At 45.7% G+C, this 26,276-nt stretch overlaps 1 protein-coding gene across 2 annotated transcripts in view; it reads right to left on the bottom strand.

Moving 5' to 3' along the window:
- NFIC (nuclear factor I C) overlaps positions 1-25,798 on the bottom strand; it is a 191,133-nt gene extending 165,335 nt beyond the window's left edge. The window contains exon 1 of one of the 2 annotated variants that reach the window (XM_087702686.1): positions 24,986-25,798. In XM_087702686.1, coding sequence (XP_087558812.1) covers positions 24,986-24,988 — 3 coding nt within the window. In that variant the 5' untranslated portion in view covers positions 24,989-25,798. Of the gene's footprint in view, positions 1-18,645; positions 18,906-24,985 lie in introns of those variants that run through there. The other variant, XM_087702683.1, reaches the window with a different exon arrangement.
- Positions 25,799-26,276: the final 478 nt, after the last annotated feature.

Raw genomic sequence — 26,276 nt, 5'->3', positions numbered from 1 at the left:
GGCGGCCCGAGTGCTCTTCTGGCAAAAACGGGCTCCTGTGCTCCGTTTTCGGCTGCGACGTCCTCCTGCAACCCTCTGCCAGCGAAAACGGAGATCAGGAGGGCAGTGAAGGAAAAGTTGATTAGGTCTCAGTTTTATAGGTTAAGGACAAGCGCCCCCGACATGAATAACCTCAAGCTAGCCACACCCAGCCCGGCCCCCTTTGGTCAAACACAACCTTGATGCAGCCCTTAATGAAATTGAGTTTGATATCTCTGGTATAGGGTTTCCTGCTTGAGCAGGGGGGTTGGGCTAGAAGACCTCCAAGGTCCCTTCCAACTTTGTTATTCTCATCCTTAACCTATAAAACTGAGACCTAATCAACGTTTCCTTCACTGCTTTGGCTTAGAACAAGGTCTTCTCTTCTTCTGACATCACCCCTGGACAATCACAAAGTCAGAAGATCATTCAAGGGTTAGCACCCATCGGCTTGGAGGGAAGTCAGGAAACTGGCAACGGCTGGGGACAGAAGCTGGAGTGATTGGAGCGGGATCTGCCAGGATGACAGACAACTTCAAGCCAGCTCTTTGGTGCCAACTCAAGAATGAGGGTGGAGCGCTGCCAACTGTCATGTGAAGAACAAGAGTGGGAAGGAGCCACCAGTAATTGCAAGCAATCCTGAACTACGCAAGCCTGCTGACTGATTCGTGTGGGACCAGAGGCACTAAATAGGTAGTCCTTGACTTACAACCATTCATTTAGCGACTGCTCAAAGTTACAACGGCACTGAAAAAAGTGACTTTATGACCATTTTTCACAATTAAAACCTTTGTAGCATTCCCCATGATCATGTGATCAAAATTCAGATGCTTGGCAACTGGTTCACACTTACGACCTTTGCTGTGCCCCAAGGATATGATTGTGATCTCCTTTTGCGACCTTTTGACAAGCAAACTCAATGGGGAATCCTGATTCACTTAACAACCGGCGTGCTAACTCATCAGCTGCAGCGATTCCCTGGACAGCTGTGGCAAGAAAGGTCGTAAAATGATTTTAACGAATTTTTTCACCTGACAACAGAAATGTCGGGCTCAATTTGTCGCCGTAAGTCGAGGAAGGCCTGCACATCTTTATTTTCTGAAGATTTTTGGAATCAGATGCTGCTAATTTTCTTATGCGACTCATGTGGTTTGTACGTCTAATGCTAACTGCGCTCAGGAACAGGAAAAGGAGTGGTGGAAGGCAGAGTGAGGTGAAAGAGGCAATTCAATATTAATGCACTTTTGCTGCACCGAACACTTAAGCTATCTATTTGTGGTGCAAAAGCATTGAGGCCTGTATGGATCCTTAACACTCTCTGTACAGGAGATTCCTTCACGGTGGATGTAAACGCATTAGGGCTGCTGCGTGTTACTGATCCTTCCTGTAAAGCCATCCATTCAGCCGGTGTAAGAGAAAGAAAGAAAAGAACAACACCGACGGCCACAAGCTGCAGACATGAAAAGGGGCTTAAACGGCATTAAAACTGACTTGGCAAATCTGGAATGATGGCGAAAAATAATAAACTCAACTCTCCCCTTTGTGATTATTTTTTTAAAAAAAAAAAAAGCTTATACCCAGGATATACATTTTACAAATGGATACGTTCGTTACAGGTAGTCCTCGTTTAGTGACAATTCAAAGTCACAACAGCACTGAAAAAAGCGACTTATGGCCGTTTCCCCACACTTACGACCATTGCAGAATTCTCAGAGTCACTTGGTTAAAATTTGGACGCTTGGCAACTGGTTCATATTTATGACATTTGCAGCGTCCCCGAGGTCATCTAATGGGGCAAATCTCACTTAACAAATGTCTCACTTAACAACAGAAATGTGGGGGCTCAATTGTGGTCGTAAGTCGAGGACTACCTGTATTGTATTGCACTGACAGATAACATAAGGTGTTTGCAGATAAGAAATATATGCTTCTACAGTATACATCAGCAGCTGGCTGTTACTCATGAAGTACAAACACAACTACTGTGTTAAGAGGCTGTCAATCTCCAAATGTTTGTTTGTTTGTTCATTGGGTTTGATTATACAGCTGTCCATCTCGAAGATGCAATTCAGGGTAGCTAACAACACATTAAAAACAACAGCAGAACAATATTAACAGGACATTTTTTTTAAAAGCTTCAACTCACACTTCTCATTTGAAGCCCAAATGACCAGACTCACATCATCCTACTCTGAATACCATTAGGAGAAGATTTAACTCTCCAGAGAAATCCATAATGCTGGCAAAGATGGAAGGAAAGAGAAGAAGAGGATGACGGGGGAATGGACTTTACAGTGGTGTGGAGACACCATTGACTTGAAAGACAAAGTTAGATTGTTATGGAGAAAATAGACATACCGTATTTTCAGTGTATAAGACGCACCTTTTTCCTCAAAAAAGAGGCTGAAAATCTGGGCACATCTTATACACTGAATACAGCATTTTTTTTGCCTCCCAAAACCTCGCCCCCTTCACCAAAATGGCCACGCAGAGCCTTTAGGAGGCTTCCAGAGTGCTCCTGGGGGCTGGGGAGGGCAAAAATGAATGAACAACGGGCCATTTTTTTGCTCAATTTTTCCCTCCAGCCCCCAGGAGAACTCTACAAGCCTCTTAAAGGCTATGCATGCCCCCTTTAAAAAAAAACAGGCTTGTTTTTGTGAAAAAGGGGCCATTTTTGGGAGGTTGCAGAGTGCAAAGCCTTTTTTTAAAAAAAATTGTCTCTTCAAAATCTTGGTGCGTCTTATACTCCGGAAAATACGGTCTGTGGTTGCTAGGGTTTGAAAATGGCTTGATAGTCCAAAATCAATGAAATAAAAATCCTACACTAGTCACCCAGAAAAAATGCAGGAAACATTCAACAAAGCAGTATCATTTCATGGGCCATCTAATGTCCCAATCTCTATGCCAGGGAATATAACCAGGTCTCCAGTATTTTGTAAAGAACTGAGAGGATTGGGACGAGTCTAATCTTCCCTGAGCTGTGACAGAAAGGATCCACTTCCTACGTCTCAGTAGATGGCCTTTTTTAAATGAGGGGACTAAGAGTATTGGACTCCAGTTGGACCCGGTGAGACAAGAATGGTTTCCACTGAATGGAGGGAAGAGTTGAAGAACAGTGAGGGTCTGTTTTTCGCCCTCCCCAGGCTTCAGAAGGCTTTCCTGAAGCTTGGGGGGAGCGAAAACGGCCTCCCCACTCCCTGCAGAAGGCTGAAAATCAGCTGGCCAACGCACGCATGCGTGCTGGAACTGACATAGGGCAACGCCTCGTATGCCCTAAGATATGGCTCCGCGTGCCACCTCTGGCATACGTGCCTTAGTTTCACCATCACAGTTATAGGGAAAAAAGAAGGAAGGTTTGCCAATTTGAGTGATTTGTAAAAAATATTAAAGGCAGGATACAAACAAATAAATACAATTTTCTGGGGGGAGGATATATATTTTAACTGCCAGAATTATTATCTGTGGCCATGTTGGCAGCGCAATTCTGGAAGTTGAAATCCACAAATCCAGTTATGTCAAAGATTGGGAGACGCTACTCTGGACTGCCAATGTGGAAAACAGGATGTTGAATGCCATCTGGTCCAGCGAAACATGTCCTTTTTTAAAAAAATGTGCTTAAAAAAAAATCTCTTCAAAACCACATTTCTCAGCTTAACATTCTATCTCTGGCCTAGTGCTAAAGGACCGCACGAAAGTGGCTTGCTTGAAAAATCAAGCTAAGCCAATGGCACCACTTGTTTGTTTTCAGCCTTAGAGTGATGTGCAAAGCAATTCGTTATGACTTGCTCAGCAAACCCTCGTTAAAAGATCCTGGCTTGGCATTATGGGTGAGTGGACATTACAAAGATCACATTAGACTGCAAGGGGAGCACCTAAGTTCACGTTTAAATGTCTCCTTTTAAAAAAAAAAAAGCCTGTTCATCTTAAAGACTAATCACTCCTACACAGCTTTACCTATCCGAGAGTGGCTTGGGAAGATAATAATGGGGGAAGATAGGGAAACCACAGAGAGGTCGTTTTTTAAGAAAACTCGGGATCACATGTAAATATATTTGTGTTTTCATTGGAGAAAGATTGAACAGATGTTCTTGTCCTTTGTCACAATCATGACCTGCCCAGGGGTGAAATCAACTTACTTTCGCTACCGGTCAGTGGTGGGTTTCAAATTTTTTTAGAACCTCTTCTGTAGGTGTGGCCTGCTTTGCCAGCCATGTGACTGGGTGGGAGTGGCTTGCCAGCCATGTGGCCAAGTGGGAGTGGCTTGGCAATCATCTGACTGGGTGGGCATGGCCAACTTGTAAAATGTGGTGAAACTCACTTAACAACGCTCTTGCTTAGCAACCAAAATGTTGGCTCAGAAACTCTGGCATTTGAAGCATGCAAGTCTTAAAGCTGTCAAGTTACAAGACTCTTGCACCCCTAACCCTTTAGAAAAAAAACCCCAGGGGTGTTCAAACTTGACAGCTTTAAGACTTGTGGACTTCAACTCCCAGAATTCCTCCTCCAGTCATGTTGGCTCAGGAACTCTGGCATTTGAAGCACGCAAGACTTAAAGCTGTCAAGTTACAAGACCCTTGCACCCCTAACCCTTTAGAAAAAAACCCCCAGGAATGTTCAAACTTGACAGCTTTAAGACTTTAAGGTTTAGATAGGACTCTTAGAGGCGGGCGGGGCAATTGGTGAGCCAGCCAATCAGTGAGTGGTGGGCGGGGCAAGCATGGTACGGACGGGCAGGGGAAGGGAGCTGGAACCGGTTCTAAATAGCACAGTAGATTTGTGGAACCTCTTCTATAGAAGAGGTTAGAACTGGCAGGAACCCACCCCTGCTACTGGTTCACAAATGTGAGCTTGCACACGCCACCTCTGCGCATGCACAGGATCTTTCGGGCATGCACAGAGCGTCAAAAATGGGACGTGATGACATCCTCCCACCGCCACCGGTTCCCCCGAACCGGATGAATTGCACACTGGACTTGCCTCAACAGCATTAAATCCATCCTAGCTAGCAGAAGGAACCAAACTTCATCATTTACATCTGGGGGGTGGGGTGGGGTGTTGAAGGAGGCAGAATTACATGGTTGGGATTTCTTTTTAAGGCTGAAGTAGCTATCAAAGGCTACCTCTGTTGTGGGTTGTTACACGAGAGCTTTTTCTTCTTTTTCTCTTTGCTGTAAAGAATTCTCGTTGCCCCAGCTGGTTCTCAAAGAAATAGAGAAGAAGAAGAAAAAAATACTGCATCAAATTTGGCCAGGATGTATGGGGTGGGGAGGAACAGAAAAGAAAAGAAAAAAGGGAGAGAGGAAAGATAAGATTACACATTTTTCAGTGTTCCTGTCAAGTACTGTGCATTGTTGAAAGAAAACACTGGGCCCTTTCTTTGAGAGTAACCTTCCTCGTGCGCACGCTCTGCTACGCTCTATCTCAGATACGGAGAAATATGTTCTCCTCCGTTTGCAAACTGCCCTGCTTACTTGCACATAACACTCGGTTTGGGAAGGAAGGGTGACTAGAAGGAATTCAGCCACCTTGCTTCTACATTTCTCCTCTTGCTAACTGCAAATTAATGAAAATTAATATGTTTTTCTTCTTTGGTTGCATTTTCCTCTTAAGCCAGCGTTCCTGATTTGGTAAGTTGAAGATGTGTGGATTTCAATTCACAGAATTCCCTAGGCAGGCAGCCCAGCTGGCTGGAGGATTCTGGGAGTTGAAGTCCATACATCTTCAAGTGGCTAAAGTTGAGAAAGACCGTTTTAAATGGTAGCTTTCATTGTAGAGAATGAAAACTGAATTACTTAGCAGCCAAGGTTAGGAATATTTTACCCAAAAGATCTGAGAACTAGTACTATAAAGTCTTCTGCTGTAAAGGTAGTCCTCGATTTACAACAAATTTTTTGTTACTAAGTGAGATGAAGTGAACTTTGCCCCATTTTACAACCATTCTTGCCACATTGTTAAGTGAATCGCTGAAGTTGCTAAGTTAGTAACCTGTTGTTAAGTGAATCTGGCTTCCCCACTGACTTTGCTTTCCAAAAGTTTGCAAAGTGTGATCACATGACCCCAGTCATGTGTCACTACAATTGTCATGAATGTGAATCAGTTGCCAAGAATCTGAATTTTGATCACATGACCAGGGGATGCTGCTCGTTTGAAAAACAGCTGTAAATCACTTTTTTCAGTTCCGTTGTAACTTCAATGATACAAAATGCAGAAATCTTCTCAATCTCAGCAACTTTAAGACATGTGTACTTCAACTCCTAGAATTCCCCAGCCAGTATTTCAATGGAATTCCCCAGCATTCTGGGAGTTGTAGTCCACACATCTTAAAGCTGTGAAGTGGAGAAACAACAATCCAAATAACCACTAGGCGGCAGGAAAGGGAGACCACACACATTCTTTGCTGCCTCCTATTGCTCAACCGGATTTTTACAACCAAGATTTTTACAGCCAAACTCAACCAGATGTTTACAGCATCCCTCCCCCAATTTTTCCAGGTTTAATAGGACCCTGAGAAAAAAATGTGAAAAATGTGACTTCTGCCATAGTTGAATGAACTAATAATTTTCAATAATCTCCCCGTCTTGAAAATTGAGGCAGGGCAACCTCAATGAACTCACTTTAAGAAGTAAAGATATAATTCATATTTTAATAACTTTGGTGCTGGGGTCTTTGGCATCCATGCATCAAAGAAACCTTTCTGAATAGAAAAGGCAAAAAGACCAGCTCCCTTGGCCTTTATCCTAGATATTGTCATCCTGTTTGATACATTCTGTTTGATAATGTACTCTGAGTTCTTAAAAGAACATACTTGATCAAGAACAGGGACAAATTCCAATATTCTAAACGGTTTGGCAACTTTTCTGCAAACCCACTGAATTCAGGGTTGCACGCCAAGGGTACTCCACTGACCATCGTTTGTGAGCCTCTGGAATAAACTGTCCTCGCCTAGGACATGGCAAAAACTCTTTTTCTAATATATCGGTGTTCTTGCCAAAATAAATTCCTGGTCACAAAGCCCACTCCTAAAATTAATTTACAGTATATTCTACCAAGTAGAATCATTTTCTTTTCCTAAGGGACAAAATGAAAACATCTGCAGACAGAAGAAAGAGAATATGAATATTACGGATGAACTGCAAAATGGGCAGTGGAAACAATGCTTGAACTATTGGGGATCGGAGAACCTTCCCCCCAATATCCCCAGGCGTATATATTTAGGAGACAATTTTTGATTGTTTAAAAAAAAAAGACATTGACAGCATTGGTGGTGTATACATTTCACCATTCACTCATTTTTGAACATAGAACATGGAATAATAGAATTGGAAGGGACCTTGGAGGTCTTCTAGTCCAACCCCCTACTCAAGGAGACCCTGGCCTATACTATTTCAGACAAGTGACTGTCCAGCCATGTCTTAAAAACTTCCAGTGGGGGCTTCCGGGGAGGGACTAGCCTCCCCGGAAGCCTTTAGCCTCTAAAGTACATGATTCCACTTGTATACTGTGGCTTTTTAATGTTAGTGTTAAAACAGAACAAACCGAATATATTGGAAGGTAATAGAAATATATCGAAGGGAGGAGCTGAGTGAAAGAAGAAGGAGGGTGGAGAGGGTGAGAGAGAGGAGGAGGAGAAGGAAGGGAGGGAATGGATTAAGAGATGGAGTGATAGGGTTAGGGTTAGATAGAGGGGGAGGGGAAGTAGGTGTAGAGGGGTATGTGAGAAGGAAGAATGAAAGTTGGAGGGGGTTGAAAGAGGGTGCATGGTGGGCCAAGGAGGTATATTGGGTTTGTATTGTAGAGGGCACTTTCTATATAAGTGCGGGCTGTGTTTATTATTCAATGTTATATGCCCCGGTTATGCACAGTAAACATGTGATTGTATAGAATGGAATGGAAATAAAATTTTGAAATAATAATTATTTAAAAAAAAACTTCCAGTGATGAACTGGAAGGCAATCTGTTCCACTGGTTAATTGTCCTCACTGTTTCTCTTTAAATTCCAGGTTGTTACTCTCCTTGATTAGTTAACATCCACTGCTTCTTGTCTTGCCTTTTGGTGCTTTGGAAAATAGACTGACCCCCTCATCCTTTCCCTTCCAAACTCACAACCACAACACCCCAGCAGCTGCTTGATATAAATCAAAAAAACTCAAAAGGGAGAAGCAAACAAAAATTGTGGGGTTTTTTTTTTGTTCTCAGCAGGGAAAAAGAGCCAGGGAACCATAGCAAAACAGACAGCAAGTCTCCAGTTGAAGCAAGAAAGCGAGGCTGAACAGAGATGAGAAGAAAGGAAAGTCCTGGGGTGATGAGAAGGAGCCAGGAAGAAAGAAAGAAAGAAAGAAAGAAAGAAAGAAAGAAAGAGAGAGAGAGAGAGAGAGAGAGAGAGAGAGAGAGAGAGAGAGACAGACAGACAGACAGACAGACATAGAAAGAGAGAGAGAGAAAGAGAAAGAGAGAGACAGACAGAGACAGAGAGAAGCAGTCAAGGACCTGGACACGACTCAAGCAGGTCACTCTAAAGTCCTGGCTAGGAGTGGCACAAAGTTTGCCAGGGCTATTTTGAGCCTTTGGGATCACATTGGGAAACTCCTCCAAACTACAGTGGCACCAGCAGCTGCCGTAGCCACCTTGCCAGGAATACGGATGTTCCCAGATCCACACTGTGCTTGTGCTCGCTCCCCCCCAAAAACAGTGTCAAGAGAAATACTTGCCAGGGTTTTAATCTTTAATTGGGGAACTGCAAAGCAGGAGAGAAAGAGAGAGAGAGAGAGAAAAAAAAAAGGGGGGGAGAAACCCCTTTCCATGCCACTCTGAATTCACAGAGAAGCAGATTTATCTCTCAGCTGGATGGTGACATTCTGTGCATGCCTGGAATAGAGCAGAAGCAATTTTGGGGTGACAGCAAGGGGGAAATTTCAAGCAAAGATTTCTTTTCAGAACTAAATCAACCATTTAAAATCCCCTAAGGGTGTTTTTTCCATAAAGACATACAGCAAAATTATAGCTAAAGAACCATAACTCCAGTTCTTGAAATAGCCTCTCCCAACTCATTCCTGAATGCAAAAACGCTGGCCATTTCCTCGGATGCCAGCTCTGTTTTTGAAATTTCTGGGGTTAGGAATTCAGCAACTAGTTTTCAGATAAAACCCAACGAACGACAGAACGCCCGATAAAACAAAACAAGAGGACTCAGATCGGCAGAATTTTACAGATGGAAATCAGGGCTAAAAAGTTGGTGGAGATTCTCAGTCGTGCAGTGCAGGGTTATCCCAAAGGCATTTTTTTCAAAAGGCAACTGGACTACTGCAACGTGCTCTACATGGGGCAGCCCTTGAAGAGCATTCGGCGACTTCAGCTTGTCCAGAATGCAGCCGCACGAGCAATCGTGGGTGCACCTCGGTTCACCCACGTAACACCTATCCTCCGTGAGGTGCACTGGCTGCCTATTGGTCTCCGGATACGCTTCAAGGCGCTAGTCGTCACTTATAAAGCCCTTCATGGTATTGGACCTGGGTACTTGAGAGACCACCTGCTGCCAATTACCTCCAATAGACCGATTAGATCCCACAGATTAGGCCTCCTCCGAATTCCATCCGCCAGCCAATGTCGACTGGCGACTACCCGGAGGAGAGCCTTCTCTGTGGCTGCTCCGACCCTCTGGAACGAACTCCCCGTGGAGATTCGAACCCTCACCACCCTCCAGGCCTTCCGCAAAGCCCTTAAAACCTGGCTGTTCAGACAGGCCTGGGGCTAAAGAACTATTGCCCCCCGTCTCGAATTGGTATGACTGTTGTGTATTTTAAATTATGTATTGTTTTTGTGTTGTTTTAATTTTCTGTTTGTATCCCCCTTCCCTGGTTGAGTTGTGAGCCGCCCTGAGTCCCCTTTGGGGGGAAAGGGCGGCATATAAATAAAATCAACATTCAACATTCAACATTCCATGTTGTAATAAAAAAAAAAGTCAGAACTGAAGAAGCTTCTTGGATGAGAAGCAAGACCTCTTCAAGAAAAAAGCAAAGGAAGTACAGTTGCCTTTTGAAAAAGCACCTTTGGGGGAACCACAACCTGGGCGACCAAGAATCTCCATAGACAGTCCTTTAATGGAGAGTTCCACCCCCATCTGCATCATTCAGGTGACCCGGAGGGCACAGATAAACCTCCAGGTGGCCTCAGCGACTCTCAGAAAAAGTGCTAACAACCAGATGACTGCAAGGAACATAAATCCTTCCATTCTCCGCCATTCAGTCAGAACTGAAGAAGCTTCGTGGATGAGAAGCGAGACCTCTTCAAGGAAAAACAAAGGAAGGCCAGTTGCCTTTTGAAAAAAGCACGTTTGGGACAATGCTAAAAGCCATTTCTCTCTAAGCAAATCCATAAGCCTTCAGGAGAAACGTGCTGAAAGGTGCATCCTAAAGAAACAGAAATCTAAATGTAGCAACTGAATGCAACCATTTCCCTTCTGCCACTGGTAGTTCTCAAAGGTGGGCAGCTCAGCCATTCAGATAATTTATCTGCAAACAATTTGGTTGGATCTATACAACAGAGAGTGTGACAAACCCAGTAAAAAGTGTTAGGAAATTTGCAATTCAGCATGTTGCGAAAACCCAGCCCTTGATATCAAAGGTTATGTGAAGCAAGCCACTACTTTAAGCCACGATACGGTTTATTAGTTGGCAGTTGTGATGCTGTTTGTTTGCAGCTTGCGGTTGCAATGTGTTAAGATTTAGAATTTATGTATTACAGGAGCTCATCCCTTAAGGCTGCATAGCAGCACTATAATGACACTGCCCACCTGTTCTTTTTGTTTCAACTTTGTGGTTCCCAAACCTACCTCTCACCAGAGTTTCTGGAAGTCCTTGGCTTAATTGCTTACTATTTTGCAATCCATGAAAGGCAAGATGTAATGCAAACCTTAGCTTAATGTACCTTTTAAATAATTAAAAATTTCTTGGAAACTCCTCTCCATACCTAGGATTCTTAGGAATCGTGAATCTTCTTCCCATAAGTATCACATAGCCACACCCAGCCTACATCTCCATCCTATCCACTCGAGTCTTTATTCACCCCAAAATGGATTAAAGCAGCTTCACGTAAAACATAATGCAGAATTCATCTCGACACATGGGAGCCTTGCAAAGGGTACAAAGTAAAGAAATATGTGCCACGATGTCATTACATACCTGGTGTCAGATGTCATCACACAACTATTAAGTTAGATTTTCCCCCATGATGACGACATCCAGGCATTTTGAATCATCATTGTGATGTATTGTGGCTTGCAACAGATGTCGCTGCCCAGACATCACTGGCCCAAGAACTTATAGAGAATTTGGAAATGGGGAGTCTAGAAAAAATCTTATTTATTTGAAGCTACTGTTGTTATTGTCCTTAGGAAAAAGATACCCGACTTATCAAAGCTATCTTGGAGGGAAATATTTTATTTAACGTGGAAGCTTTTGTGATCCCAGTCTCTTAAAGCCTCTTTTAGAAGAGTCAGGATTGCTATATCTACTTTGTAAAATGGTAAGATTAATGGACATTTTGATTAATAGACACATGCCTCCAATTACATTAGACGGTTAAATTTACAAGAAATGTATCTTGACTGAAGTGTAAGGGACATATTTTTAGCATAAATATCTGCTTTTTTTTAAATCTGCAGATGGAAAGAAGGCAGTAGCTTTAAAAAAAAACTTTTTTTTCACTCTTAAGAAAGAAGGAGATAAGACACTTTATTTTAGAAGAGGTAGAAAGAATAGGTTGTGGTGTAGTAAGAAAAAGTGGGACGACTTCTAAAGTGACATACAACCACAATTGAGCCCAAAATCTCCATTGCTAAGCAAGGTAATTTGTTAAGTGAGTTTTGCCCCATTTTATGAACTTGCTTGTCACAGTTGTTAAGTGAATCAATGCAGGTGCTAAGTTAGTAACACAGCTGTTAAGTAAATCTGGCTTCCCCATTGACTTTGCTAGTCAGGAAAGGATCACAAAAGGTGATCACATGACCCAGGGAAACTGTAACCATCATAAATACATGCCAGTTGCCAAGCATCCAAATTTTGATCACATGACCACAGGGACACTGCAACGCTCATGTGAAAAAAGGTCATTAGTCACTTTTTTCATTGCTGTTGTAACTTTGGACGGTCACTAAGTGAATGGTTGTAAGTCAAGGATGTTAAATCATGTCAAAAATCCAAAGTTTGATTATTTTCCCACATATTAATTATGCCCCGGTTTTAATTCTCAGAAAACTTAACTCTCTTGTGATTAACTGGCACAAAAAAAACCCTTCTCTAACCAGAGGATGGACATTATTCAAAGACAGGTTTAAAATCTATTCTTTCCACGTGACCGTTTTGAAAAATAGGTGCCAGGAGCAGCCTTAAGGACAAATTAAGCTGCATTTGCTTATTAGATTGATGTTAATCAAGGTGGATGCAAAGCTCGGGAGAAGAACCGAGTGACACATCGCGCAGGGGCATGCAACGTCTTCCTCTGGGAGAGAAAGAGCTGAACTTGTCACACAACCATTGCTATGGAAGCAGCAAGTGAGAATGACACCTGGCCTGCAATTGGGAAGACCCAGGTCAATAACCCTTGAAGCTTCCCTTAATGTCCTATCTCTCAACCCAGCCTATTCCACAGAAATAGGAGGAATATTGAAATGGAAGGAGAGGAAGGGAGCATCCCCTGCTGAGATATTTTTTTTTTTGCTCCAAGGTAACTCCCATTTAGGGACACGGTGACTCAGTGGCTAAGTCGCTGAGCTTGTTGATCAGAAAGATTGGCAGTTCAGCAGTTTGAATCCCTAGCGTGCATAACGGAGTGAGCTCCCGTTACTTGTCCTAGCTTCTGCCAACCTAGCAGTTCAAAAGCATGTAAAAAATGCAAGTAGAAAAATAGGAATCACCTTTGTTGGGAAGGTAACAGCGTTCCATGCACCTTCGGGGTTTAGTCATTCCAGCTACATGACAGTGCTGGCTCTTCGGCTTTGAAACAGAGATGAGCACTGCCCCCTAGAGTCGGGAATCACTAGCACATATGTGCGAGGGGAACCTTTACCTCCCATTTTACCTTCATTCGTGAATTTCTTTAAACAGAAATCCTCTCCAAGCCTGCTTCTTTATTCTCCCATTTAAAACACATTACTGAGCCCCAAAATTTATTTTTGCTATGCAAGACAGTTGAGTTCTGCCTCCTTTTATGACCATTCTTGCCACAATTGTTCAGTGAATCACTGCAGTTGTTAAATTAGTAATATGGTTGTTAACTGAATCCGGCTTCCCCTTTTGACTTTGTCAGAAGGTCACAAAAAGGAGGCACAAAAGGGGATCCTGCAACGGTCATAAATACATGCCCGTTGCCATGCATCACGTGACCACAGGGATGCTGCAATGGTCGTGTGAAAAATGGTGATAAATCAATTTATTTGGTGCCATTGCAATTTCGAATAGTCACTGAAGAAATGGTTTTAAGAAGAAGACTAGCTGTGCTGATGATGCCTTGCTTGAGTTAAGGGACTCCTCTTGTTTGGAGGCCCCCACGAGCATAATGCAGACTGTTAAGGAAGAACATGAGTGGAGAGAAAAATTCGATCTCGGAGAGAAAAAAAATGTTTGAGGGCTCAGAGGAGCCACACTTACGCCTCAAGTAGCTTGCTGAAAATTATTGCACTGAGCAACAAATAAGGTCTCGGTTTTGCACGTGGATGGATCTGCACAGATTTCTTTGGGAAATTGGTCTAAAAGGGGACATTTCATTATGCACCAAGTCAGGAATCAGCATGGTACAATATACAGGGAATCCTCTCCATTTGCCTCATTGAGTCATCATGTGGCCTGGAGAGGCCACGTTTTTTCAGTTTCCCTGACCTGTGAAATGGGCGCAATGTATGGTTACTTACAAAGCTGCCTCAGGCCAAACATAGAAATTACATTTCTATTTCTTAAGGAAGAAAAAAATTCCCACGCTCATGGATCCCTTATTATTATTATATTACATCTTTGTGGTTATTTGGGGGAGGGGAGGGAATTATTAAGAAACTGATTTTGGCTAACAGAACAAACCTTTTTCTCTCCCTCCACCCCCAAATCTCTAGTCTACTGTGGCCACAGATATTTGTATTTAGAATTCTGAAATGAACTGTGGAAGGAAAGAAATAGGATGGCCAGGAGTTCGATTCTGACCAGCTCAAGATTGACTCAGCCTTCCATCCTTCCGAGGTGGGTAAAATGAGGACCCAGATTGTTGGGGGCAATAGGCTGGCTCTGTAAACCGCTTAGAGTAAAAAAGCACTGTGAAGCGGTATATAAGTCTAAGTGCTTTTTCTATTGGGGAAGCCAGAATCTAGCCCCCCCTCTCCTCACCCCATCTTAAAAGATTCCTATGGCCAGTCCTTCTTTGTTAGCCTAGCTTACCACAGAGGGTGGCTTTTGGAGGGAATAAGATGATCAGGGTGTATTCTGGATTGATTGATGAATCAAATGCATATAGCCATTCATGTCCCCTAAAGGGGACTCTGGGCGGTGCACAATAAATAAAACAGCCAACATAAAACAGATCAAAATCTAAAAGCCACAGTAACATAACAGCAAACAAACCACCTTGGTTGAATTCCGGATAGAAGCATAATTCAGAGACCAAGAAGTATGTGACCTTAACCTCTGACATGCACACCTGAGATGCAAAGGACTAACTTCAAAGAATGCACTCAACTTCTTCTGCAGCTCTCTCCAAATTCCATTCTTTCTGTTTATCGGAATATTTTTTTATGAGATGAAATTGTCCTAGATGAAGGATTAACTACTGTACACATTGTCTAATGGGAGAAAAGTTTAAATGTAAACTCCTTCGCGTTATAGCAACCACTTTCCTTAGTTCAGTAAAGAACTTTTAATAAAATGCGTCTTTTCAGCAAAAAACAGCACCTGTATCACACCGCTGGATAACTATTGGGCTAGCTGAAACACGGTAGTCCTTGCATTTGATATCGGCAGATTACAGTTCTTTGGCTTTTCTTTTTCTTTTTTCTTTTTTTTTCAAAACATTGGCCTTCCTTGGAGAAAAATAATTTTTCAGGCAGAAGTTTAAAAAGTCAAAATGGCGTCCAGAACCGTGAGAATCAAAGCTCTTTTTTTTATGAGTTTGCAGGACTTTTAATTGCCAACTTCAGCTTTGCTTGATCCTACTTTCTATACACTTCAGTTTTACAGTCTGATTTAAAATAAATAAACAAATAGATCTCACGCTTGTGCCTGCAGTAATGTCATTTGTTTTCCAGTTCAGGCCCTTTCTCAACTAAGGGCTAACTGTAAGGAAATACATTGTTATTTTTAAAAAAAGGCTTCCGTGTTCATTCAGAAAATTACAGTGCTTCCTCAGGGTGACCGTGGAAAGTAAATTGCAAAAAGGAACCGTTCAGAATTCAAAAGTTTTACATTTCAGCTGAGCTTTGAAACTGGACCAAGCATTCATTGAGTTTCGCCAAATAATTCTGCTTCTCTGCCACTCTCAATCCCTCAAGCTGGAGGCTACTGGGGTTATGCCAAGAGTTTGGGAAGCCCCCGCCCCCCATCCTTTTGAAATGGCCTAAATGCCGCCTTGCCCAATGAGAACAAATAAAATAAAATAAAATTGCAATCAGCCCCATTTGCTTCCCACTTCTAGTCTTCGGCCTGCTCAGAACTAAGGAGCTGAGATCCCTGTATTTTGGAGAGATCTCTGTATTTTGGAGGGGAGGTTTTTTTAATAGAATGCACTTTTCATTTGCAGTAAGGAAGGAGTTACACTGGGACGAGAAGAGAGTCTTGGTGTTCAATAATTAAATAAAATATCAGGAATCGATAAGAGCGAGAGAAAGAACAGCCTGCCACGCTCCAGGGGACATAACTATAGAAAGTCCAGAGTGAGGCTGTGCCAAGTCAAAATGCGCCTGCTCAAATATTTGACCCACCACAACATCAGGCACGCCTGCTACAAAACTTGCAACAGGGAAAAAAGAAGAAACCCCACAGAACGAGGGAAGAAACTGCAACGCCAAACCAAGGCAGAGGTGCAAGGTGCCCCAAGTGGCACATGGGAGCTGTAGTCCCCAAATCACAGCAAAACAAAGGCCACTGATGGGAAGGTGTGCTCCAGGCCATGTACTTGTTAACACAACTGGCTTGCTCTCCTCCACAGTGAGAGAAGACCCAATAATCTGCAGTAGAATTTCATGGTTTATCCAACATCCCATGAGCGTTAACACAATTTCATTTGCTATTAATTCAAAATGCGAAGGACAGCATTTAAGCCAAGGCATTGTATGTTTTGTGTGCATTTTGCACAAGATATTTGCCTGAAACTTTTCCACAAGCAATGAATGCTCCGGATTCATAGTTTAGCAAATCCGCCTGACAACTTTCTCATAAAACATACCCAGCATGAGGTGTGAATATTTTAAGGCATGAAGGAGCAGCACAGTTGTAGCAAATAACTACACACACACGCATGCACACACACACACACACTTGGGATTGAACAAACGGCAGGGCACACACTCTTTCCTCCCATCTGGCTACACACTAGCACCATCTTTCACACATGCATCCCTGACATTTTTACACACACACACATACACACACACACACACACACAGCATGCAAGAGAGACCCATATGCTCAACAGCTCCAAGAAACCTTCTCACTCTGGCAGCTGCACTCCACAGCCAGCTGCACACATTTTTTACACACCTTTTCTAGTGCAGGCACATGCCCCCCCCCCTCCACATATCTTTGCTTTCCTGAACACTGGATGGTACTGATAGGGCCTACAATGCAAAAAAAAACAAAACTGGATGCATTCTTAGATCCAAACCCCTGAGAGACCGGGACCCCATTCCCACATGTCTAGGGCACTCTCTAACACTCTATCTAAACACACTGTTTTTGCACACACACACATACACACTTGTTTTTACCTTGCATTTTCACCTAAGCAATCTCTTACTCCCTCACACTTCCTAAAGCTCTCTAAACTAGATAGATAGATAGATAGATAGATAGATAGATAGATAGATAGATAGATAGATAGATAGATGATAGATTTAGATACACATACATACATACATACATACATATACACATATTATAGATACACATACATACATGTATATGTGTGTGTGTATGTATGTGTATGTGTATGTGTATATACATATGTATGTGTATGTATGTATGTATGTGTAATATAGATAGATAGATAGATAGATAGATAGATAGATAGATAGATAGATAGATAGAGATAGATATAGATATAGATATAGATATAGATATAGATATAGATATAGATATAGATATAGATATATAGATATACATACATACATACATACATACATACATACATACATACATACATAATACACACATACACACATACACACATACAGAGATAATGGAGGAGAGCTTGTGGCTTAGAGGTTAAAATAACTGTAAAACAGCCCAAGTTCAAATCCCAGTAAGAGTATGGCTAGCTGATGAGCGCTAAATAGCTTGAAATAGATCTATACTAGTCTCCCCTCATTTATTCATCAGCAAAAAATGTAATATTCTTCATTGTAATATATGTCCACCCTGTCTGTTCCTGTTTAACCCTCTGTCTGGCTCAAACGGCTGGTAGACTCACAGGGGGACTCCCACGTGCACCTGGAACAGAAAGAGCCACCAAAGCCAAACCTGCTTCCTCCCAAACCTTCCACCAAGTTGTCAGCGTGGGATATCCCCACCCGGACAGACTTATGTTCCTCAAAGACCATCCTGAACCCTCAACCCGGACCAACCTTTCTGCCCCCCCCCCTCCCCTTCCCCACCACATTCGGCGGGCAAAGAACAGAGCGCGCGCGCGCGAATGCCGTGGAGAGAGAGAAAATAAATATATATATATATATATATAAATATATAACTGTTTGGGAGTAAAAGCGGGGAGGCGCACCCGGCCGGGGGGAGGAGGAGGAAGGAGGGTGGGAAGGAAGCTGGCAAGCGAAGAACAGAAAGTAATTAGCAAGGATTAAAACGACCTGCCGGAAAAAGGAGAGGGGAAAAAAAAACACCAGATCTGACGGCTAGTGCAGCCTCCACCGGAGGGGCTGCAGAAACACACACCGCCAGTCCTGTCCTTCCTTTCCAACCAGTCTCTCCCCGCGCGCGCATACACACACACACACACACCACACCAACACACACCCGCCGGCAGATATGCACGCACACACTTTTTTTTTTTTTTTGCAATTGGCAGAACTACGGTTTTCTTTCTTTTTTTTAAAAAAAATAATTAAATGGAGGAGGGGGGGTGGAGAGAAAGGGAGAGAAGCGGACACATAAAACCGAGCCGCACTCGCGAACCACAGCATGCATCTGGGTGACAAAACTGCAGGGAGAGAAAGCAGGAAAAGCCGAGGAGAGAGCAAAAAAAAAGAAAAGAGACAGACCAAGCGCGGCAGGGCGGGAAGGAAGGAAGGAAGGGAGGAAGGAAGGGAGGGAGGAAGGGAGGAAGGAAGGAAGGAAGGAAGGAAGGAAGGAAGGAAGGAAGGAAGGGAAGAAGGGGGTGCGAAGGAGAATGTTTCTTTTGGGGGGGTTGAGAAAGCTTTTTAATTACCTGGGCAAGGCAGAGGGGTGAAGAATACATCTCGGAGCTTTAGCGGAACAAACGGTGGTGGTGGAGGAGGAGGAAGAGGGTGGCGATGATGGTTGGGGGGGGGGGGAGGTTTGAAAAAGCAGATCCAAGCGCAAAAGTTACTGAGTCATTTCAGCGGCGGCCGGAACAGTTTTCTTGACTCCCTCCCTCTCTCCCTCTCTCTCTCCTCTCTCACTCTCTCACTCTCTCTTTCCCTGGCGATGGATCGGTGCGGGAGGGGGGGAGAGAGAAGGGAGGAGACGGCGAGGGAGGGAGGGAGAGAGAGCCGAGGGTGGGACCAAAGGGGGGGGGAGAGAAATGCATTTAAGAGGAGCGGATTTAAAAGAGCGGATGGGGGGGCTGTGGGGGGGGGTTAAAAATAAATCAACTAAGGGCGCGCGAATCGCATCGAACCGCCAGAAGAATTTACGCGCAAGGCATATCTGTATAGAGGCGCAGAGAGAAGGAGTAGTCATAATTTTGCGATTCTTTGAATTCGGTTGCAAGCGGGTCAGGACGGAGAAGTGGCGGGGGGCGGGGGGGGGGAAGCACAGAAATGACACGAAGCCGTGGAAGTAGGTGTCCCACGGAAGAGTTTGGAAGAGTGTCAGTCCCGGAGAAGCGCGCGGGGACGGCCGCAGTTTTCAAAATGGGGGTGGAGAAGCAATAAAAAAAAAATGGGAATAACACTTGATCGCTCCGACAAACCTCCCTGGGAAAGAAGGGAAAGCGGAATCTGTCCTCTTCCGAAGAGATCCGTCGGACCCGGAAGGGATAGAACTAAGATTCTCTATTTTTTATTATTATGATTATTATTACTACTACTGAACTAAGAGTTGGGGGAAGAGAGAGAGAGTGGATTGAGACTCGCTCCCCAAACTTTTTTTTTAAACGGCTGGAAATAGCCTCTGAACAAGTTGGAAAACGCAGGACAAAAATAAGGCTCTCTTTTTAAAGTTTTCCTAGGAAGCCCGGAGGGGGGGGGCTGGAGGGGGGGGAAAGCGGCAATCAAAGGCCTAAAAGGGAATTTGAAATAAAATAGTTTAAAGGAGGAGGAAGGATAAAGCGTAAGGCGGTTCGGCTCCTACAGCAACACATTGCAGACACAGCCAAGGTTGACCTCGTTTTCGGAGGAGGGGGGGGGGCGCAGGAAGACTTCTTGGGCCTTACTTCCGAGTAAGCATGTACAGACTCGGGGAGGTGAGAATTTGGAGGAAAACCAACCCAAGTTGCCCTTGAAAAAGTTAAAAAAAAATCCCGAGTGAAATGTTTAGGAAGGAGAAAGTGGGATTTGAAAAGCAACCTGTCTAGAGCCAGAAAGAGACCAGGAGGGGAAAAGTGAAAGGAAAGGAAAAAGGAGAGCAAAAAACGCGATCCGAGGACGGCTTTGATCTCCGTAAAATCAATTCGAGTTCTCTTTTTTTTTTTTTTTGCCTACGAGGTGGGGGGCGACCCCACCTCCTGTAAGGTAGGAGAAGCTAATACAAAATTTTAAGGTACCAGCAGCAAGAAACTTTAGTCTACGTTTTTCTGCAAGCAAGTAAGACAGGCTGGGAAGACTAGTTTGGAGAAATACTTTCCCTTTTTTATTTTTTTGGAAGAACCACCATCCTTAACCCTTTTTATCTCCCAACTGCAAACATATGTAGTTTTTAAAAAAGGGGGTACAAGCTTGCCCCTTTTAACAGGTCAGTGTCAAGTCATCGATCTCAAGGCAGGGGTGTTAAAAGCTCCCAAGTCCTGGTCTGTCTGTCTCCCCTTTAGCCAAGGGAATTACAGTGCACCTCTCCTATCTCCGTCTACCTGGTGCGGGGAAATCAATTAAAAAATCGTCTTCACAATAATAATAATAAGGTGCTGCCTCTCTGGACTGTATTAAGAAGGCTAAGGATATTGGGGAAAGAACTGTGAAGTTTTACCAGCCGCACATAACCTGAAGCAACTTTATTCACCAGACCCGGTCAATTCGGTGGAAATGCTAAGCTCGCCGAGTGAGTGTGCAGTATTTATGGAATTTAGGAAAACAGGTTAAAAAAAAGAGCAAGTTGAACCAATTACCTACTTAGCAACTGGAGGTGGAAAAGTGTGAGTATGAGTGTGGGGTACTATTAAAATTAAAAAAAACAGAGCCAACACGTTTTTTTTCTCCAGGACTTTCCAACTTTCTTGGAACAAGTTTCGGCTGTCACTGCTCCAAAATACGGTTTGAAAAAGCAATCTTAATGTAGATCTCCAGACGCTGGAATTCTTAGCTCTGAGAAATCGAACCCCCTCCTTGATATTCGGGCGTTTGTTCCTAGATAATGAGGTTTCTATGCCTCCCACTTCCCAAAAACGCAGCCAGGCCGTAGCGCCAGGCAGTGGAATGAATGGAGAGAGGCCGAGAGTTTCTCCCCTTCTTAAATCCTCTTTCCCTCCAAGTTATCCAGCCCTCCCCACACTGGAAAGGGAGGAAGAAGAAGGTGGTTAGCCAGCCTTTCTGGGAGCAGCTCCTCTCTTCCGACGGCCAACCAGCGGCCTGGGGGGCGACGCTATGCTTACTAGGCGGGCCCACCCGAAGAAAATGCCCAGCGCTCCCCAAACGTAGGAAGCGCACAGCCCTCCAGTCTGTTTTCCCGACACATCACCAGTTTCTCCACAAAGGGATCGAGATAGAGAAGCGAATCAAAGGAAACGAGGGGGATGAGAAGAAAGGGCACCTCTAGGGCGGCGGGGTAGGTAGCAGAAGAGAAAATAAATGTTTCCCTGGCAAGGCTACCAGTTACCCGCGTCAAAAGCCGCAACTCTTCTAACCACGGTTAAGACAGGCGCTTCATGGCAAACCGGCTCAAATTTAGAAACTGTCTAAAGTTTTAAGAAGTCCTGTTATTAACGTGGCCGGCACTCAACCTTCTTCATCTCTGGGCCCCTGGAGATTTCCCTTGCCCCCCCCCAAAAAAGGAACTTTAAAAAATGAGATCACCAGAAAGATTAGCAAGTTGCCTCGCCATCCAGCCACACACCCACGCGCACCTTAAAGCAAATCACAGGCAAGGCCTATGGAGTCTCCCGAGGCCCTTTAATCTGGAATTAAGGCCACTAAAAAACAAATGGGATTTACTTTTGAGCTGGGAGAGCCGGGAGCACGCTCTCTGACACGGAAAATGTATGCCAGCGCAAATCGCACGTGGACTTATTTTGCATCTTGGGAAGATTTAAATAGAAAGTGAATCCTGAGAAGGGAGGGGGAGGAATCATCATAAATAATTTTACTCCTTTTTTTTTTTTTTGAACAGTTGACTGGGTAATAAATAAGTGGGTAAACAAACGACAGTGCGCCCAGGGCTACCGAGGAGATAATTGGTGGCTTTTGAAAAACGAGCCCTCTCTCTCTCTCTCACCCAAGCCATTTCGAAAGGATCTTCTTGCCCACTTAGCAAAATGGCATGAGATAAAAGAACAGAAGAGCAGATTCGAAATTATTCGAGAATGAGGATTGGCCTAGTGACCTCAAGAGGAAGCTGTTGCCTAGGTCTTGGTTTCTATCTTGGCAAGGGGGGGATATTCTGCCATGACAAAAAGAAGGGGGGGGGGAACCCGAGACACATTCTGCACGCAGAAACTCGACTAGGCAGAGTTGGCGCTTCCAGACGTTCTTTCTACCAGTTCATCTTCCAAGTGGGCCAGAAGCTCTTTTGTCACAAGATACCCGTGGCAAGAGATTTAAGAGGCCAGAAGCAGCTTCCCCGAAACCACAGTCGCTAATATGCAGGGCTCCTTGCTAAAGCAAGAGTCCACGTTTATCATCAGAACTCGGGCCACCCCAACGGAGGAAGGCCAAAGTTTTCAAGCCAATTCACCTTTTACAGAATTTGTCCTTTGTGGTTCCCTGCAAGTTTCCTTTTCGGTACCGCATAGCCACGCTCGCTCTGCCGCGCCTCGGCGGGGTCCTGACTTGTCCCAAGTTAGCGCCTACACATCTCTCTTTTTTCTTTCTTTTTCTTTCTTTCCTTTTCTTTCTCTCTCTCTTTCTCACTCACTCTCTCTCTGCTGGGATATCCTTGAAAATTTTACTCCCACCCAGCGAACACCTCCCTCCAGAAAAACTCATTCCACTCTCTGGATTTTTTTTTTTAAAAAAACCCAGAAATTCCGTCTCTCCTGGTTGACAGGTATTTTCGCTCGGTTTGAGTCAAGGTTACATGAAAAGCACCATCGCTCCTGCAAAGTCAGAGGGAAATTGTACAGTAACTGAAAGGTAAAGGTGTCTGTGTGTGTGAGAGAGAAAGAGAGATAAAAGCAGCCTGCCTCTGGTTTAAATGGGGCCAAGACAGACCGCGCAGAGGATCTGAGGCGCAAACTGGGGGCCCAAGCAAGCAGAACTTCTCTCTTGAAGTTACGGGCCGGGATGTTCAGACGAACCCGGACACGGCGTCTCACTTCTCTGGAGCCAGATTCTCTCTTCGTAAACCCACCCCCCCAGGGCAAGATTCCTCGCGCAAAAGAAGGGGGGCCAATTCCGTACCTATTCATATTTATTTGGGGGTAACTCCCAGGGACTGTGGCTCCAAGGCGGAGAAGATCTACGCGGTTAACTGGGAAACAATCTCGGCCGAGAGAGTAAAAGGCGGGCGGCGATCTTCACTTAAGGAAAGAATGACATTAGGTCTTCTTACACCAGCCCGTCCATTCACCGCCCCTCCCTTTCCCCAATCACCATCAGCCCTTCCAACGGGCGATCCCAAACACCTTTTTACTCCGCTTAAAGCGCCACTGCCTTTAACTTCTGAGTTTTAGGGGTTGCCCCGAGCTTCCCTTTTTTTTTTTTTTTGCAGGGACAGACAGAAGACAGACACACACACACACACACACACACAAACAGTCCTGCGGTCGCAATTCGTCCACCAAAGGGGAAGGCAGGAGATCCGTGCAAGGAAACGCCACCCTGCTTTGCTTTGACGCAGCAGAAGTCGGCCTCGGCCGAGAGGCGCCCGCTTTGCTCCGCGCGGAGGCTCCGGTCTTAAAGGCTGCAGCTGGGGGAAGGACCGGCGGGCGCGCACAAATACATCCCCCCCCCCGCATCTCCAACATGAAGGCTGGGGTGGTGGGGCAGCTTCCCCCAATGGTAGCTGTATATATACATGGGGATGAATTCTAGTCCCGGGGGGGGGAGGTGAAGGAAAAGGTCGAAGAGCAAGAACTGGGAGGAGAGAGGAGGCCCGCTGCCGCAAAAGCTGCATCGGTGTGCGCGCCGAGCGGCCGCCTCTCTCCCCCCCCCCCTCTTGTCCAGCCGGTGCTCCGCAGCGGCACCTCGCAGCTTCTGCTGACGAGGCGGCCTGCCTCCTCCTGCCGCAGGGCCCAGCTCGCTTCGCCCGCGAGACAGCGAATTTTGACGCGCGAAGGGCTGGGGCACAGCGAGGCGAGGCGGGGCCGGGCGCGGCGGGAGAGCCGCTCTGGAGAGGGAGTTCCTGCTCGGCCTTTCCTGAGCTGGGCGGGGAAGGCCTGGCCGAGGGCGGGCGGGCGGGGGAGGCCGTAGGCTCATTTGGCGCAAGAGAGGCCGGAGGGAAAGGCAGCCGCCGGAGCAACCTTGGCGTTGCACAACCGCGGTGGCTCTTCCCTCCCCGCTGGGCGTCATTTTCAAGTTCAGCTTAGCTCGCCCGCCCTCCTTCTCCGCCCCCTTCGCCAGAGCGGCCATTTTCCGCTACCTCGAGCCTAGGCTAAGGTGGCTGCTGCCGAGTGTGAGCGTGTGCCATACTTTTCGCCCCTCTCGCCTCCCGCCTCCTGCACAGATCTTACGCATTTCCCCCCCTCCCCAATTCCATGCGTAAAAGCGCACCGGAGGAGAGGAGAGCTATCCAGACACTCTGCAGACGCAGCTCGCCTTGGGTCTCCGCTTCTCTTTCCCCCTCTCAATCTCTCGTTTCACCACCACCACCCGCCGCCTCCCCCCGCATTAAACTGTGACACTAGCAGCAATTTGCGGCAACCGGGAGTGGGGGACGGGGAGAGACATGGGTCTTCTCCTGGAGGAGGCACAATGGTTAAGTGCACCGAATCGGCGACGCACTCTTGCAAGGGCGGGGGAAGGGGGGGGTCCCCACTTAATCAGAACCCATCACCCCCCCCTCCTCACCCTACGGGCAGTGCAACACCCTCCACCCCTCACCCGTTTTACAGATCTCAGTTCTTTTCCTCTTGTTTTGCTCCCGGGTGAATTCCCCTCTCTTTGCCCCGATCCACCTGCCGCAGGACTTTCTTCCTCCGCCCTCCAAGAAAAGCCCATAAACTTCTCTGGGCCCCCGCCAAGCAAAGCCCAAAGATTGGAAAGTGAGGCGAAACTTACCATCACCCAGACGAAATTGGGCAGGGCGGAGGAGCGGATGGATGCCAACGGAAGCGAAGCTGGGGGCAAGGAAGAGTGGGCGCTTTTTTTTTAAGGTCCCACCAAGTTTTTTTCTCTCCAAAAATATATATTTATGGAAGTCGAAGGGGGTCAAAATAGTGCAATCTTCCGTCCTTTTCAGCGTTTGATCATCTCTCGGGCGCTTTCATCAGCGGGATTAGCATCTTAAGGGCAGGCAGGCAGGCTCGTGTTTTGGTCCCAGCTGGCGCCGTCCCCCCGATGGAAAAGGGGGCTAAGGAGGGTAGATGGTGGTGGTGATGATGTCCTTTTTTTGTGCAGCCCCCACCCTCTTATCTTCAGTTGGGGGGTTAGTTGGTGGATCACTTCGAGGATTAAATCCTTCCCGGGTTGGAGAGGGCTGGTGGATGCTTGTAACTCTATAGAGGAAACGCACACTCAGAGGTCTTAATAAGGAAGAGGTGGTTGCTGGTGAAACGGGGCAAAAGAGTAGTGATGGGGGGGGAGGGAAAAGAGAAAGAGACACCTCACTTTTCCTGGGACCCCCCCCCCCACTGGGGAGGGAGAGGGAAATGGCCCAAATAATAATGATTTTTTAAAAAAATTCTTCTTTCGTTGCCCGGTGCAGAGAGGAAATCCAGCTGCTTAGCAAGGCAGAGGTGATGAGGGTTTTGATCAGCAGGAGAGGGAAAGCACAATCTCTTTTTTTTCTCCTTTGCAAAGAAAATACCGGGGGTGGAGGGGGGGGGGACACCCTCACATCTCCCCCCTCCCCCTCCGGGCTAGCACGGCTCCCGCGGCACCCATGACCGACCTCTCCCGCTCTCTTCCTCCTCCTCCCCGCCCTCCCCAAGTCGCTAGTCTCCGCCCCTTTCTCCTCCTCCTTAACGGGAGGGGGGGTGAATTACAAGGCGGCGGGGAGCGGAGAGGTCTGGTGAGCGAAACCTCCCCTGCCGCCTCCTGTTGGCTCGCAAAGGTGATCCAAGGATGGGGTTTGTAAGGGGGTTGCGGGTGGGGGGGGGGAAGGATGCCTCCCACCCACCACCCACCCGAAGATCTAAACCGGGGATGGTACCCAGGCCTTATGATCAAAGGCGGGGGGGGGGAGTAGAAGAAGAAAAGAGCAAGAAAGATAACATCGCCCGGTTGGAAAATCCTGCCCACCGGCTCTTTCCATTCGATTGAAATTACATTTTCTTTCAAAAAGAAGAGCATTAGCGGATTCAGAGGGGGCTATAGCCCTCCCTCCCCCCCCCCCCCCGCAGCAGCCACT

The sequence above is a fragment of the Thamnophis sirtalis genome, unplaced genomic scaffold, assembly GCF_051295495.1.
Source record: "Thamnophis sirtalis isolate CommonGarterSnake01/CBP01778 unplaced genomic scaffold, rThaSir2_p1.2 scaffold_1, whole genome shotgun sequence".
Classification (NCBI taxonomy): domain Eukaryota; kingdom Metazoa; phylum Chordata; class Lepidosauria; order Squamata; family Natricidae; genus Thamnophis; species Thamnophis sirtalis.
Note: the sequence above shows the minus strand (reverse complement) of the source record. Positions and strands in the feature narration are given on the sequence as shown.